The sequence below is a fragment of the Enhydra lutris genome, unplaced genomic scaffold (genome assembly GCF_002288905.1).
Source record: "Enhydra lutris kenyoni isolate GAN:26980312 unplaced genomic scaffold, ASM228890v2 scaffoldscaffold46, whole genome shotgun sequence".
NCBI classification, from domain to species: domain Eukaryota; kingdom Metazoa; phylum Chordata; class Mammalia; order Carnivora; family Mustelidae; genus Enhydra; species Enhydra lutris.
In genome coordinates, this window is record NW_019154130.1 from 16211115 (window position 1) to 16226814 (window position 15700).

Below are 15700 nucleotides of genomic sequence, written 5' to 3' on the forward strand. Positions count from 1 at the left end.
GTATTCTAAGACCAAGACAGGTAGAAAAACACCACTTATTACAAACAATATTATGGTCAAAAACCAAATATTATGGTCAACATGGAAAATCCAAAAATCAAAAAAAATCTACTGATCATTAATAAAAATTTATAAAGTTCAACAGACAAAAAAATTAGTATAAAAACCAAATTACAATTTATATAGCAAGAACAATTAGAAAAGCAAATCTTTTTAAAAAGGTGGCATTTTCTATACAATCAAAAATATCTTAGAAATAGGTCTAAAAAATGTGTTCAAGGGACCAGATGAAATTATAAATTTATAAAACTTTAGAGAAAGATAAGGCCTAAGTAGCAAAGGCCTATACCACATTCATAGATTAGAAGATTCAGTATTTCTAAGATGTAGTCTTCTTCCAATTGATCAGTGCAATTCGAATACAAAATTCAACAGGTTTTTTTCAGTAAAATCTGAAAAGCTGATTCTAAATCCAAGTTATTAAGAACTAAAGAAAGAAAGGGAAGACACTCTTGAAGAGGAACAACGTGGATGGGATTCATGTTACCTACAAGCAAAACTTATGAAACTGGGGCGCCTGGGTGGCTCAGGTGGTTAAGCGTTGCCTTCAGCTCAGGTCCTGATCCTAGGGTCCTGGGATCAAGCCCCACTTTGGGTTCCCTGCTCAGCAGAGAGTCTGCTTTCCCCCTCTGCCTCTCACCTCTCCTTGTGTTCTCTCTCTCAAATGAATTTAAAACAAACAAACAAACAAAAAACTTACAAAACTGTCATTATTAGGACAGTGTAATTTAAGCCAGTGGGGCAGAAGAGAAAGCCCAGAAATAGATGGACAGCTGATCTATGACTGATGTGGGCCAGCACATCGATGCGGGGAGGATAGAACTATCAAAATCAGTGCTGGAACAACTGTTTGTCGTATGGACAAACGAAACTGGCCCCTCACCTCACGCCATACACAAAAATCAATTCCATATAAAGATCTAAACATGAAATACACAGCTATAAACTTCTGGAAGAAAAGAGAGCTAAGAATATTCATGAGTTTGGAACCTGGAGAGATTTCTTAAGCGTAAAAGCAGAAACCGTAAGAGAAAGAATGATAAACCCAATTAGAGTAAAACTGAGAACCGCTTGTCAAAAGATGCCATTAAAAAACTAAAAAGACAAACCACAACCTGGGAGAAGCTTCTATAATACATACAACCAAAATAAGGAATATGATCCAGAATTCCTAAGAATTAATGAGAAAAAAATACAGATGAAAGAAAAATGAGTCAGAGACTTCAGGCACCTCACAAAAAAAGGACATCCGAATGGCCAACAGATGTGGAACAAACACTTAACTTTTGTTAGCTATCAGGGAAATGCAGATTAAAACTACAACTTCAGACCCATCTCAGTGGCTCATATTTAGGTCAGTATCAAAGGCTGGAGAGACCAAAGAGAACCCTCGGTTCAGGGAGAACTCCTGGGCAGGAGTGCCAACTATTAACACAGAAAACAGTTCGGCACAATCCTCTGATCCAGCAAGTCCTCCTGGGGATGCCCTCTGGAGAAAGCCTATTCACGTGTGCACCGAGAGACATGCACAAGAAAGGCCAGAAACATGCTGCTCCTCCTAGCAACAAACTGGAAAACGACCCGGCTAGGAACACGGATGTATAAAGTGTGGCATACACATACGACTTCATGGCCGTGAAAACAGACTATACTGATCAGTACGAGTACAACCCACAAACACGTTCAGTGAAATACACAGCATGATTCCATTACATAAAAGCTCAAAGACAAGCAAAATTAAACAATATATTAATCAAGGATATGGTCATAGGTTGTAAAACTATAAAGAAAAGCAAGGGAACGATTATCACAAAAGTCAGGAAAGTGATTACCTCTCGGGAGAGGGAAGAGGAGGCAATCGGAGAGGGGCACATAGGAGACTTCTAAGGTACTGGCAATGTTCTATTTCTTAACCTGGGTGGTGGGTACATGGATGTTCACTTTATTATTAGTATGTAAACTGTATGCAGACATTTATACACTCTATAGATTTCACAACAAAACAAATTTTAAAGATGCAACTATTGATTAGGGAAAAATTTGCAGCGAGAAGTTCACTGTAAAGAGGCCGACACTTACCAGTGCTTCTTCATAGGGTTTGTATCTCTCCAACTGCTGTAGTGCTTTGTTATAGTTCTGAATTACCGACTCTGGTATTGGGTCTTCTGACCACTCTTCATACTCTGCAAATGTGGCCTCCATATCTATTGAGAGATGAATTCAGCCCCATAGGTCTTGCCACTGAGTTTTATCAACCCAGAGATTAAACCATGAGACTCAGAGGATGCCAGCCCCTCCCATGAGTGACCACAGCAACTCTTATGCTCGAATCTTCTCCTGGGCCCAGACTTGACCTTAGATTCTGTCTCAAAGCAATCCCCCCGGAAGCCCTACCAATTAATCCATCAGTTAATTAAATAATAGCAACACTTACCTAGTGCTTCCTATGTTCTAAACTCTCCATTCGCTAACTCATCCAATCCTGCCAGCTCTAGGGAGTAGATTCTACCATGATCTCCATTTTGCAGTTGAGGAAACGCAAGTAAAGGATTACATCAACTGTCTGCAGGTCACAGTAGAGCAAGGCCTTGAACCAGGCAGTCTGGCTCAAGTACATGCTCTACTCACTGTACTATGCCACGTCACATTGGTATGGGAGAGGAAACCTGCAGGCTGCTCAGTTCTAGCCTTTTCTGCAGTTGAATCACCCAAGGATTCAACTGGAAAGCCACTTTATAATTTGTTAAATCAAATCCAAATAAGCCACGAAGTATAAAGAGCAATTACGTCTGGGCTCAAGCAGTTGTCCAGAGGTGCCAAGGGCGTACAATGTGAAACTACGCCTGGAGAACAAACAAGATGGCAGCACAAAACTCTTCCCATGCCCAGAAAAATCCTCCAGATGCTGCTCATGCTCTAGCTCTAGCTCGAGAGTTTCAAGGCTTGGCTTACCAAAATATGTTCACCCAAACAGGAAAATCCTTACCAAACCCCCGAGAAATTCAGGTATGAACACTTCCAACCAACAGGGCTCCTGAACCAATCACCCCCACAGAAGAATGCTACAAGCCTGTGGGAAATCCTCATTCTGATACGGAAGAGGTTACTGCTAAAGAGAAAATGCTCACCACGGAGCTCTTACTCAATAAAGTTTCCCCAGAAAACACAGGGAGGTTCGTTTCCCTATTCCTTATAGTAACTCTACCTCTCCAACAGTGTCTTAATAGAGAAAACTGCGAGTCAGGAAGTCTGGCTTCCAGGTCTGACCACTGACCCTCAATCCTCTTGACCATTAACAATTCAAGGTACGTTTTTTAACCAAAGGCCTCATCCACAGTGACACCGTCCAGTGAGAGTAAGAACACCAGCAACATCTGCCTCACAGGGTGCTGGGAAAGACCTAACGACAGGACATGCCCCAAAGCATTTTAAAAACCACGGAGGGCCAGCTGTCGACAGGTCCGTTTCTCTTACCATAGAGTGGGATCGCCAGCTGTCGCCGGAAGAGACTGTGGACTTTCTCCAGCTGTGAATCAAAGGTTTGTTCCCGGTCAAAAGGGGAAAGGAAGACAGCTATGGGCTAAAGAAGTAAATTTGTAGTAAATGGCAAACTTGGCAGTCCTTCCTACTTCAAAAAGATATTGCAACAAATTTTTTAGTTCAAACTAAAAATACATTTATGTGACCTCTGATACATGAGGTATTGTGTCAAATGCTGAGAGAGGCACAAAAATAAACGTCTTTGCTACTAAGTGTTTCTGACTGGGTAAAAAGCAAAAAGGAATGTTAGAAATGTATATACTGACAACATATGCACAAATGACTATAATGAAACATCAGGAAAGAAAGTATCACAAGGCTTGCTTTCTGCTGGTGTTTAAGGCTGAGTTTTTTTATGAAGGGAGGAAAGCAGCACAAACTCCAGGAGGAGCAGGCAGTTGGGATGCATCTACAGGCTCTCCTGCCATAGTAAGAGGAGGAAACGGACTCCCAGTCGAAGGAACCGTGTAAGTACAGTGGCCAGCAAGTGCACAACTGTGGAGGGGCACGTGGGAGCAGAGTCCACACAGAGTTATGTCTGATGCTGGAGGGCCACAAATGTCAGCCAAAGGAGTTAGCCCCGATGCCTCCATCAGAGTGAGCTGAAGGCACCACTGCAGACTTCTCAACAGGGATGTAATCAACAAGGGACTGGGCTACTTTAATAATAACCATCTAACTACTAGAGGGCTCCACTAGTTACGGATGGTAATGCACACACACACACAGGAGAGGGAACACTGGGAGGGGACTGTAAACCCTTGAATCAGAGTTCAAAAAAATCCAATTATGATGGGGTCAAATCTCTTACACCTCTTGCCAGTTATTATTGGACATGACTAATATATATACACTTCTTTTAAGAGACACAGTTATTCTGGTGTATTCACCTGGAACCAATAACTGAAGTAGTATTTTTAAGTATCAGAAAAATTACAAGGTCATCTGTTTTTAGTCAAAGAAATCATTCTTGTTGTTCCACAAACACTACTGATTTTATTTTACTGCCCACCCACTAAAGGACTGGTGAGGACCATTTCATTAACTATGTTCTTCCGAGGCCACTTACAAAGACAGCCCCAACTAGTCGAAGGCAAGCACTGGTCACAGAGACCAGGCCACTCACCCGGGCAGCTTCCACAATGGCACTTTCAAACTCCCTGTAAGCCTCCCAGATGGCGAGTCCTTTGGTCATATGTAAGCCAACTGACGAGAGCGCCCTTTCAAACACAGAACGGACTTTCTCAAGGCCACCTTTCTGACCAATTCCACCGACTGAGTACTGGCCATACTCCAGCCAAATGTTAGGACCTAAGAAGGAGAAGTGCTCCATTAATTCAGGATATGAAATACCCAAAGATTAAAACTTTTGTTCCGCTGAGTCACAAAAGAAATATGCCCACCAAAACAATACTCATTCACGCAAAAAGGCAAGAGCACATCAGCAAGCATCCAATGTACATAAATTACTAATACTGCAGCTAGAAAGGAAAGTATATCTTAAACAATGTCTCTACTAGGTTACAATTACTGCCATTTTACTGCATAAACAGAATATGCCAGCAGGTAATATGTAATATGCTCATGATTAAAAAGCCCATTTATTAAAATAGAAGCAATTCAATGAAAATATTCAATGCAAATAGTTACAAATCTAAATACTTTCAGAATGATTTCAAAGCTTAGAATTTTTTAACTTTTGAATCTTTTTAAGCCTTCTGGTCAAAATCAAAGAACAAATTAAAACCACCAATTCTGTAACCAGAAGTCTGTATTTTAAGTCTCTCTTTGTAATGATGTTTAAACAGCAACAACGGAAAAGACCCGATTGCCCTTTTTTTGGTCACTTTCTTCTTAAACTTTATATACACTCACCCCTGCAGCTTTAAGAGCAGACTAATGAATTAAACTCTTTAGGAGTGCTTGCTTGGGCAGCACATATATTAATCTCTTTAAGAATGCAGTGGTTCCCAATGCACACGTTTTGCATATTAAGTCACTTTTCAGAGATCTGAAAATATTTCATAGGTCTATCCATTAACCTTGTAAAATAAAAATACTTAGAAGATAAAGCTGATTTGACAATTACTGTATGTTTTCCCGAGGACTGCTTTTTTCATGAAGCAGGTTTATTTCAAAGAACTTAGCCAAACTTTGTTAGCTACTCTGTTTTAGCTCACCAATACAGAGCAGCCATATGGGATGCAAAACAAAAAAGGAAGAGGGGGCGCCTGGCTGACTCAATTGGTAGAGCATGCGACTCTTAAAGCAGGCCAGAGTGGCTTCCGAACATTCTCAAAACAAGGGACATAATTTCCATGCTCTAGGGCTCCTGAAACTAACATAAGAACCCCATGGGCCCCCATTCAAAACTACTTTAAGAAACCTAATCTGAGGAGCACGGTTATCTGGCTTCTGGACCCCCAGCAGCCCTGAAGCAGTTGGGCAGCGAAAGGCACACTGACCTCAGCACTGACAGTGGCAGCCCCACAGCAGGGTGACTGTAAACCATCAAGGACCGAAAAGCATTAGTCTGGGGAGGTACTGGTAATGATGACTCTGAGACATTCACAGAGGGGTTCCAGGATCATCAAAAAACATGGAAGCATCAAGCCCTTGGAACTGTCAAAAGGTTCTAAGAAGCCACATGGACAGATTGGGGCAGAGACCCAAGAACATTAAAAGTACATAATAGGGGAATTTCATATTCACAAAACACCTGTAATTTTCAGTATCCGGATTATAAAAACTAAAAACTGATCAATTCTCTTGGCTGATAAAGGTACATGGAAAATGCTCTTCCTCGGGGCAGTCTATCTTCAAGTTCCAGTGCCTGTCAAAAGGGGAAATGCCCACAGTGGGGAAAACCAGATATGGAAGAAGGATGTTTAATTTAAAAGGAGGAAATCTGGGGGCGGGGGTGGGGGGATGCCTGGGTGGCTCAGCCGGTTGGGCATCCAACTCTTGATTTCAGCTCAGGTCATGATCTCTGGGTCAGGCTGAGCACAGAGCCTGCTTGTTCCTCTTCCTCTGCTCCTCCCCGCTCCCCAGCCCACACTTGCAAGTGCACACTCTCTCTCAAATACATAAAATCTTTTAAAAAAAAAATTAAAAAATTTTTTAAAAGGGAGAAATTTTTAAAACTTTTTTAAAAAAACATTTTGTCCATAGCATTCTCTGATGTGTCCTATAGGTAAAAAGCGTATTTAGAGAATCATACTGCCAACAGGGGAAGGTAAAGAAACTTCGAGAGAAGGTGTCTACTCCACTTGCACTAACAAAAATTCAACACGAGTAGACAATGCACAGCATACACCTGTGTGGTGATGGAGGTTCTCTAAGTCAACTGCAGTGGCGGTTACCAGAATCTACACGTGGGGTAAAACATCACAGAAGCAGACACGCACATTGTACTAAGATCAATTCTCTGGTTTTGATTTTGTATAGCAGTTACAGGACACTGAGGAAAGCAGGATGAAGTTTAGGAACTCTCTGTACTACTGTCCTGTAAATCATTTATTTTATTTTTTTTTAATCGTTTATTTTAAAGTAAGAAGTTTTAAAAAGCTTTTTAATATTAATATTAATTAATAAATTAAAATTTAAAAATTAAAATTAATATTAATTTTTAATATTAAAAAATATTTAAAAAAATTTTTTTAAAAAAGCATTCTGTCCAAAACTTCTAAAAATCCAAACTATGTATAAAAGGCAACCTTTAGGGGCGCCTAGGTGGCTCAGTGGGTTAAAGCCTCAGCCTTCGGCTCAGTTCATGATCTCAGGGTCCTGGGATCGGGCCCTGCATTGGGCTCTCTGCTCAGCAGGCAGCCTGCTTTCCCCCTCTCTCTGCCTGCCTCTCTGCCTGCTTGTGATCTCTCTCTCCATCAAATAAATAAATAAAATCTTTTAAAAAATTAAAAAACAAAGAAAAGGCAACCTTTAGTCATCTGAAAATACCACGTAAGTTCTCCCCACCAAAAAAATGCTGGGTGAGTATGTTCACTCCCTTACTACAAACATTTCTCCTAACTGTATTTTAAAACCAAATATCCTCAAATGAAAACCACAGACAGTGGGCGTGGACAGCTGGGTGGCTCCGTTGGTTAAGCAGCTGCCTGCGGCTCAGGTCATGATCCTGGAGTCCTGGGATCAAGTCCCACATCGGGCTCTCTTCTCACTGGCGAGTCTGCTTCTTCCTCTGCCCTTCACCCTGCTCTCAAGCTCTCTCTCAATCTCTGTCTTTTAAATAAATGAAATCTTTAAGAAAGGAAGGAAGCAGGGGGCACCTGGGTGGGTCAGTGGGTTAAGCCTCTGCCTTCGGCTCAGGTCATGATCTCAGGGTCCTGGGATCAAGCCCCGCATCAGGCTCTCCGCTCAGCGGGGAGCCTGCTTCCCCCTCTTTCTCTGCCTGCCTCTCTGCCTACTTGTGATGTCTGTCTGTCAAATAAATAAAAATCTTAAAAAAAAAAAAAAGGAAGGAAGGAAGGAAAAAAGAAAAGAAAGAAAGCCAAAATGAGCATAATAAGTAAACTCAAATCTTTCTAATTGCTGGACTAACGCTCTCCTTTCTGAGGAGAAACCCATCATGAGGCAACCCCGGACAGCAGAGATGGAAGCATCTGCAGACACCTTGAAAAAGCACGCAGGGAACTTACAAATATAATCCTTCACAGCTTTCTCAAAGAGGTCGTACACGTGCTCTCTGTCCAGGCCATCCAGAGCCATGCTGATCTCGTCATGCAGCCACTCCAACCAGAGCTCTGCAAGACAACAGCACTTCCTGCATGACCATCTCCTTCACCAAAGGGCAAGATGACAGCAGGGACTTTACTGTAAGTCACCAGTGCACCCACGTCTCACCCATCTCACACAGCCTGCCACGGTTCACAGAAATTCAATTCTTAAAACTTGTACCAAGCACATATAAAGTTTATGCTTCCAAATAAGACCAAGTAATTAAAATCATAATACCGTACATCTGTATTTTATGGGCATTTTATATTTTTGCTAAGTACTTACGTATATATATTTCTCATTCAATCTTTTTTAAACTCCTGTAGATGATAGTCATAATAATGAGTAACGATGGCACCTATCTAAGCATTTATGATATGCTAGGGCATTTATTATGTGTTGTACCCACAATACCTCATCCAATCCATGTACTATAACGTAGAAACTACTGCTAGCCCATCTTACTGCTGGGAAAACTGAGTCTGACAATGTTTGCATAATTCGCTGAAGGTCTCACAACTAGTAAGATGTACTGTCAGGAACAAATCTGGACACTCTGATTTCAGCTCCTACACTCAGCAGTTATGCTTTTGGGCAGGGAGGGGGGAAAGAGCTGGATCTGGGACCTGTATTCTCCCAACCCCTCCCTAAAAGATCAATTACGAACTCACGAAGGACTGGTCTACAAGACGCACAGGGTAATTCTGTTTCAAATAAGTAAGTAAAAGTAATCTAAATTCTAACTACCATGTAACAAACAAGGTATGAAATGTTTACACTAAAAATCATTTATTAAAGTTTAACTGTAATACAATTAACTGGTCCTGAGAAAATGGATTAAAGAAAACACCAGAATGGGAAACAGAAAGATGTGGGAAAGATTAATCATGACGGAAGATTAAAAAAAAAAAAATCAGGATCCAAAACATGAGTCTGTACTACACAATCACAATTATGTTTTGCAAAAAACTAAAAGATGAAAAACTAGAAATCACTGACACTGGATAATGAATTTTCTTCTTTCCACTGTTATTTCTATGTTCCACATTTCTGTAAGGAACACATCCAAGTTTCAGCACTGAAAACAGAATGTATACTCTTCAGTTCTCTGTGTTTACAAAAGCAGGCCTACTGCTGATATGTTACCTTCAGTCAAAGGAAAGATCTCACTCATCTTCTGGCGAGCCATCCTCACTTTGGTAAGCTCCCCTTCCAGCCGGAGCAGCCGGATCAGGTCTACATGGCAGTTGTAGTCATAGACGTTGATAGACAGCTAAGAGGAAAAGAGCACAAGGTGAAATTTAAAACGCCACCATCAAAAGAACTTAGCATTCTTCACCAATGGTGACAACGCTACAAACAAGAGATGTGCTATCTGGGAGTGCCACTGAAACAGCAAGGCCACATTTACCCCCAGGAAGAGGAAGAAAAATCAATGAACAAGCCTTTCTCTAATAAACACACACAGAGCCTCCACTCTGTTCCAGTCCCTGTAAGAACCCAGCTGGGTTGTTCTCTGAAATACAGGAAACATTCTGATGAAACAAACACCAAGTGTGACCTCAGGCAGGTCATTAACTTTGCTCAGCCTCTATTTTCTCATCTGTGAAATGGGGATATCACTAGGGTCTAGTCCGTAAGGTTCTTGTGAGGATTTTAAAATGTGATTAATAATGTGCTTTAGCACCTGCCGGCTGTGTAGGTAAGAGCTCTTTTACCAAACAAAAACAACAAAAAGGAAACCCCTAATGGGAGGAGCGAGAATGGCAGCACCTGCTGAAGCTAAGCAATAGGTACATTAGAGATTTATTTCTATTATTTGAAACTTTTCAAATTGAAAGTTAAAACAAATGAAAATAACTGCTTAAAAAGGTATCGGACATCTGAGACAACAGAAAACTAAAAGAACCTACCACTAGCAGACTTTTCTCTTAAAGACAGTGAAAGGAAGAGAAAGGAAATGATCAAAGAAATCTTGTAGCATCAGGAAGGAAGGAAGAGCTCAAAGAGCATGAAATACAGACAAGTATCCTGGAAGATCCTTCTCATGAGTTTTCTAAGCTGTATGTGATAACTGACACAAAAATTTTAAGACCACCTGATACTCAAAACAATGATACTTAAAAGTGGGGATGCTAAATGCAAGGACGTCCTCAATGGAAGGACCATTTCCACACTTCACCCGGTGGTAGAACACAGCTACCGTGTAAGTCAAATCAACTATTCCTAAGGCAACCACTAAGAAACTATACAAAGCAATACACTAAAAATCACTATAAATAAATCAAGACAGAATCCTAAAAAATGTCCTTCCCAGGAAGGCAAGAAAAGAGAAACAGAAGAATAAGAAACACAGGAAACAAATAGAAAATAATAAAATGTCAGGCTTTAGACCTAACATAGCAATAATTATCTTAAACGTTTATGCTCTTGGGACACCTGGGTGACTTAGTCGGTTAACCATCTGCCCTCAGCTCAGGTCTTGATCCCAGGGTCCCACATTGGGCTCCTTCTCTCTGCTTCTCTCTCTGCCACTCCCCCTGCTTGTGCACCGTACTATTCCCCTCTTTCTTTCTGACAAATAAATAAAATATATCTTTTAAATATTTATGGTCTCAATATACTAATTAAGGGGCACCTGGGTGGTGCAGTTGGTTAGGCATCTGACTCTTAATTTCAGCTCGGGTCATGATCTCAGGGTCATGGGACTGAGCCCCACATGGGGCTCTATGCTCAGTGGGGAGTCTGCTTCTCTCCCTCTCCCTTCGCCCCTCCACTCATTCACTCTTTCCATAAAATAAACAAATATGGGCTACCTGGGTGGCTCAGTCAGTTCAGCGGCTGCCTTCAGCTCAGGTCATGATCCCAGGGCCCTGGGATTGAGCCCCGCATTGGGCTCCCTGCACAGTGGACAGCCCGTTTCTCCCTCTCCCTCTGCCTGCTGCTCTGCCTACTTTCTCTAGCTCTCTGTCAAATAAATAAAATCTTTAAAATAAATAAATAAAAATAAACAAATAAATCTTTTAAAAACATATATGCTAGTTAAAAGGCACAGAATGGGAGAGTAGATAAAAACACAACCTAACTATATGCTGATTACAAGAAACTCACTTCAAATTCAGGACCTAGGAAGGCTGAAAGTAAAAAGATAAAAAAAACAAATAGCATATAAACATTAGTCCAAAAAAAGAAGTGGCTATATTAATATCACATAAAGCAGACTTCAGAGAAAATATAACTACCAAGGATAAAACAGGGCATCACAAAATGATGAAAGGCTCAACCCACCAGCAAGACAAAGAAATCCTAAATGTGTATCAAACAAACAACAAACCCTCAAAATAGATTAAGCAAGACTGTTCAAGCTAAAAGAAGAGACATACACACTCACAATGGGGACTTCAAAATCCTCCACTTCAGCAACTAGAACTACTAGACGAAAAATCAGCAAGCAGACAGAAGAGCCTCAGCATCAACCAACAGGACCTAATTAACATATACAGCACATTCCATCTGATAGTAACAGAACACAGCTTTTTCTTCCTCCAGAGCCCATGGAAGGTTTAGTGAGACCAAAGCATGGACTGTAAGACAAACTGACAAATTTTTAAAAGTGAAATCATATAGAAGATGTTTTCTGATCACAATACAATTAAATTAGAAATCTGTAATGGCAAATAAAAAAAAGGAGGGGTGCCTGGATGGCTCAGTGGGTTAAAGCCTCCGCCTTCGGCTCAGGTCACGATCCTAGGGTCCTGGGATCTAGCCCCGCATCAGGCTCTCTGCTCAGCGGGAAGTCTGCTTCCTCCTCTCTCTCTCTCTCTCTGCCTGCCTCTCTGCCTACCAGTGATCTCTGTTAAAACAACAACAACAACAACAACAACAACCACCCTGTAATGGTAGGGAAATCCTTAAACATTTGGAAATTAAGCGATATACTTGTAAATAACACATAGGTCAAAGAGGAAGTCTTGAGGAAAACTTAAAAATATGTAGAACTGAATGAAAATGAAGATACAGGGGCACCTGGGTGGCTCAGTGGGTTAAAGCCTCTGCCTTCAGCTCAGGTCATGATTCCAGGGTCCTGGGATCGAGCCCCGCATCAGGCTGTCTGCTCAGCAGGGAGCCTGCTTCCCTTCCTCTCTCTCTGCCTGCCTCTCTACTTGTGAACTCTGTCAAATAAGTAAATAAAATCTTTAAAAAAAGAAAAGAAAATGAAGATACAGCAAATCAAAATAAGGATACAGCTACCACAATATGGAGAGGAAAACTTAAGGAACTAAATTCAATGTATAAAAAGAATCATACACCATGACTAAGTTGAATCTGTTCCAGGTACATAAGGCGAGTTCATACTGCAGTCTGTGAAAATCAATCACTGTAACCCACTAGCTCAACAGGCTAAACCAAAATCACGGTATCACTGATACAGAAAATGCATCTGACAAAATCTAACAACCATTTGTGATAAAATTCTATACCAGTTAGGCCCTTATTAAAATGTAAACTTTTTGCTCTATGAAAGAGTCTACCAAGGATGCAAAAACAAGCTACAGAATTCAAAAAATATATGTACAAACCACATGTCCTCTACCCAGCAAAGGACAAGTATCTAAAAGATACAACTCCAAACTCAGCACTAAAAAACCAAGAATCCAATTAAAACATGGGTAAAAGACATGAACCAACAGGTACATAGAGGACACAAGACAGCAAGTTAAGTGCACAAGGTAGTCAACATCATGAACTATCAGAGAAATGCAAATTAAAACCACAATGAGAAATCATTATACATCTAGAATGACTAAAATAAAAAATAGTGACAATACCAATTGCTGGAGAAGATAAGAAAAAAAAAAATGAACTGGCTCACTCATACTTGCTGATACTGCTGATGGGAATGTAAAATGTGGATGGCAGCTCTGGAAAAGAGCTGGGCCATTTCTTATAAATTCCACACACAATTATCACATCACCCAGCAAGTGCACCCTTGGGTACTTTTCCAGAGAAATAAAACCTATGTACCCACAAAACCTGTATGTGAATGTTCCTAACAGCTTTATTCCTAGTAGCCAAACCTGGAAACCCAGATGTCCTTCGATGGTGAATGGTTCCAGTAACCGTGGGGCACCCATACTGTGGACTACTACTTAGCCAGAATGAGGAAATGAACAACATGTATCCAACTTAGATGAATCTTTTTTTTTTAAGATTTTATTTATTTATTTGACCCAGTCGGGGGCAGGGGGGAGACACAAGCAGGGGTAGAGGAAGAAGAAGCAGGCTCCCCTCTGAGCAGGGAGCCCAACATGGGGCTGGATCCCAGGACCCTGGCATCTTGACCTGAGCCAAAGGCAGATGCTTAACTGACTGAGCCCCCAGGGGCCCCATAAGTCAGATGAATCTTAAGGGAATTATGCTGAATAAGAAAAGCTAATCCAAAAAGATTACATACTATACGATTCCATTTACATAATATCCTTGAAACGACAAAATTATAGAAATAGAGAACAGATTAGTGGTTGCCAGAGGTCAGGAACTGTAACTATAAAAGGACAACAGGAAGGACCCTTGCGATGACTGATCTGTGCTGACTGTATCTACGTCGACCTCTGGGTGGTGGTGGTATACTAGTTTTACAAAAGGTTACCATTGGGAGAAACCAGTAAAGGGTACACAGGATCCCTGTAGAATTTCTTAAAACTGCAGGGAATCTACAACTATCTCAAAATGAAAAGTTTAATTTTTTCAAAAAGCTTTCGTATGAGTTGGGATATGGGGTTCCCTTAAGTCTACATATGAACACCAGGGTCTACTCTTCCAACATCTGCCACATTTCAGCACTAAGTTATTTCCCTCTCCTTCATTTAACTAACACTCTGACAATGTACTCAACAATCTAGACACGAGGTACTGTATTAAAATACACAGAGGAGAATCTGTCTCACCAGGTAGCAAGACTCCGTAACAATGATTTAGAGCACGGAAATGACACAGGACTGACAAACTGACCAACACAACAAAAAGAGAACGCTGAGAAACACTCCCATGCAGACAGAAAACATATGACAGAACAACACTGGTTCTATCTATCAAAATGAATTTATGACTCACGACTATAACCCCAGTTTGAAAAACACTCAGAGAAATCCTTATACATATATATATATACATATATATAGAGAGAGAAATCCTATATACACAAATCCTTCAACATACATGTTGAATAAGAGCACATTTCAACAGTAACAATGTTCCTTGTAGCTCGTTGGTAACAGGACCAAAGTAAAAGAAAATAAAACAAAAACTGTGATCAATCCTAATGCCAGAAGAAGTGATAACACCCTCCAACGGTGTAGTAAATACACAGCAGGCAAAATGAATGAACTGTAGCTACAAGCAACACGGAGGAGCCCCAAAACACACTGCCGCGCGGGAAGCCGTCCCAAACGATTAAACGCCACACGATACACTTCCCAAACACTCAGAAATTAGCAAAAGTGAGCAATATATTACCTAGGGACACATATGTAGCTGAAAAAAATATACACTTTTTAAAAGAGAAGGAAGCACACCAGTTCAAAAAAGTAGTTACTTGGGCTTTAAGGAGGGGAGGCAGGGCCACGGAATAGGGGAAAAGCCGATTAGGTATGTACAACTGTACTGATCAGGTTCTAACTCTTAGACCAAGTGGTGGGGTACGTAGTGTTCACTTGACCACCACACTTCACAATTTACAGGCCTGAACTGCTTTGTATGTATCAAATTACATGCAAAAAGACAATACTCAATAATAGGCAAGAGTCTGACCTAAAATTTTTATCTTAAGACTTTTAGCAATGTTCTCCTGCTCATGAGATATAAATTTTAACAAGCTAAGCCCATCCCATGATTACATGATGAGTTTAAAAAGGACTGGACTAGGGATGCCTGGGTGGCTCAGTGCGTTAAAGCCTCTGCCTTTGGCTCAGGTCATGATCCCAGAGTCCTGGGATCAAGCCCTACATCGGGCTCTCTGCTCAGCAGGGAGTCTGCTTCTCTCTCTGCCTCTGCCTGCCACTTTGCCTGCTTGTGCTCTCTCTCTCTCTGACAAATAAATAAATAAAATCTTTAAAAAAAAAAAGGACGGGACTAGGTCAGGACACAAACGTTCTAATCTCCCCTAGTTCTTGGCTTCTTCATTTGTACCAGGAAGGAGCCAGAGTAAACCTCTGCTTCTCAAGTGGTTTGTCCTGACACACTCATGTTTCACAACTGTCAAGTGTGCAGCCAAGTCACACTAACTAAAGAAGTGAGGTTTGCCCAAAATGTACTTTTCTTGCTAAACAAGAGGCAGAGGCTTTCCCTGTCACCCAATGCTCTCAA

The 15700-nt window shown here is 41.0% G+C and overlaps 1 protein-coding gene across 2 annotated transcripts in view; it reads right to left on the bottom strand.

Annotated features, from left to right (window-relative positions):
• The window catches only part of LOC111156426 (squamous cell carcinoma antigen recognized by T-cells 3), a 37724-nt gene that overhangs the window by 18611 nt on the left and 3413 nt on the right, over positions 1-15700 (bottom strand). For both annotated transcript variants that reach the window (XR_002641204.1, XM_022517317.1), the window contains exons 2-6: positions 9481-9607; positions 8256-8360; positions 4727-4911; positions 3535-3586; positions 2140-2264 (exon numbers count right to left, since the gene is read on the bottom strand). Coding sequence is in view for 1 of the 2 variants with exons in the window: in XM_022517317.1 (XP_022373025.1) it covers positions 2140-2264; positions 3535-3586; positions 4727-4911; positions 8256-8360; positions 9481-9607 (594 nt within the window). In the remaining variant the exon portion in view is untranslated. The remainder of the gene's footprint in view (positions 1-2139; positions 2265-3534; positions 3587-4726; positions 4912-8255; positions 8361-9480; positions 9608-15700) is intronic.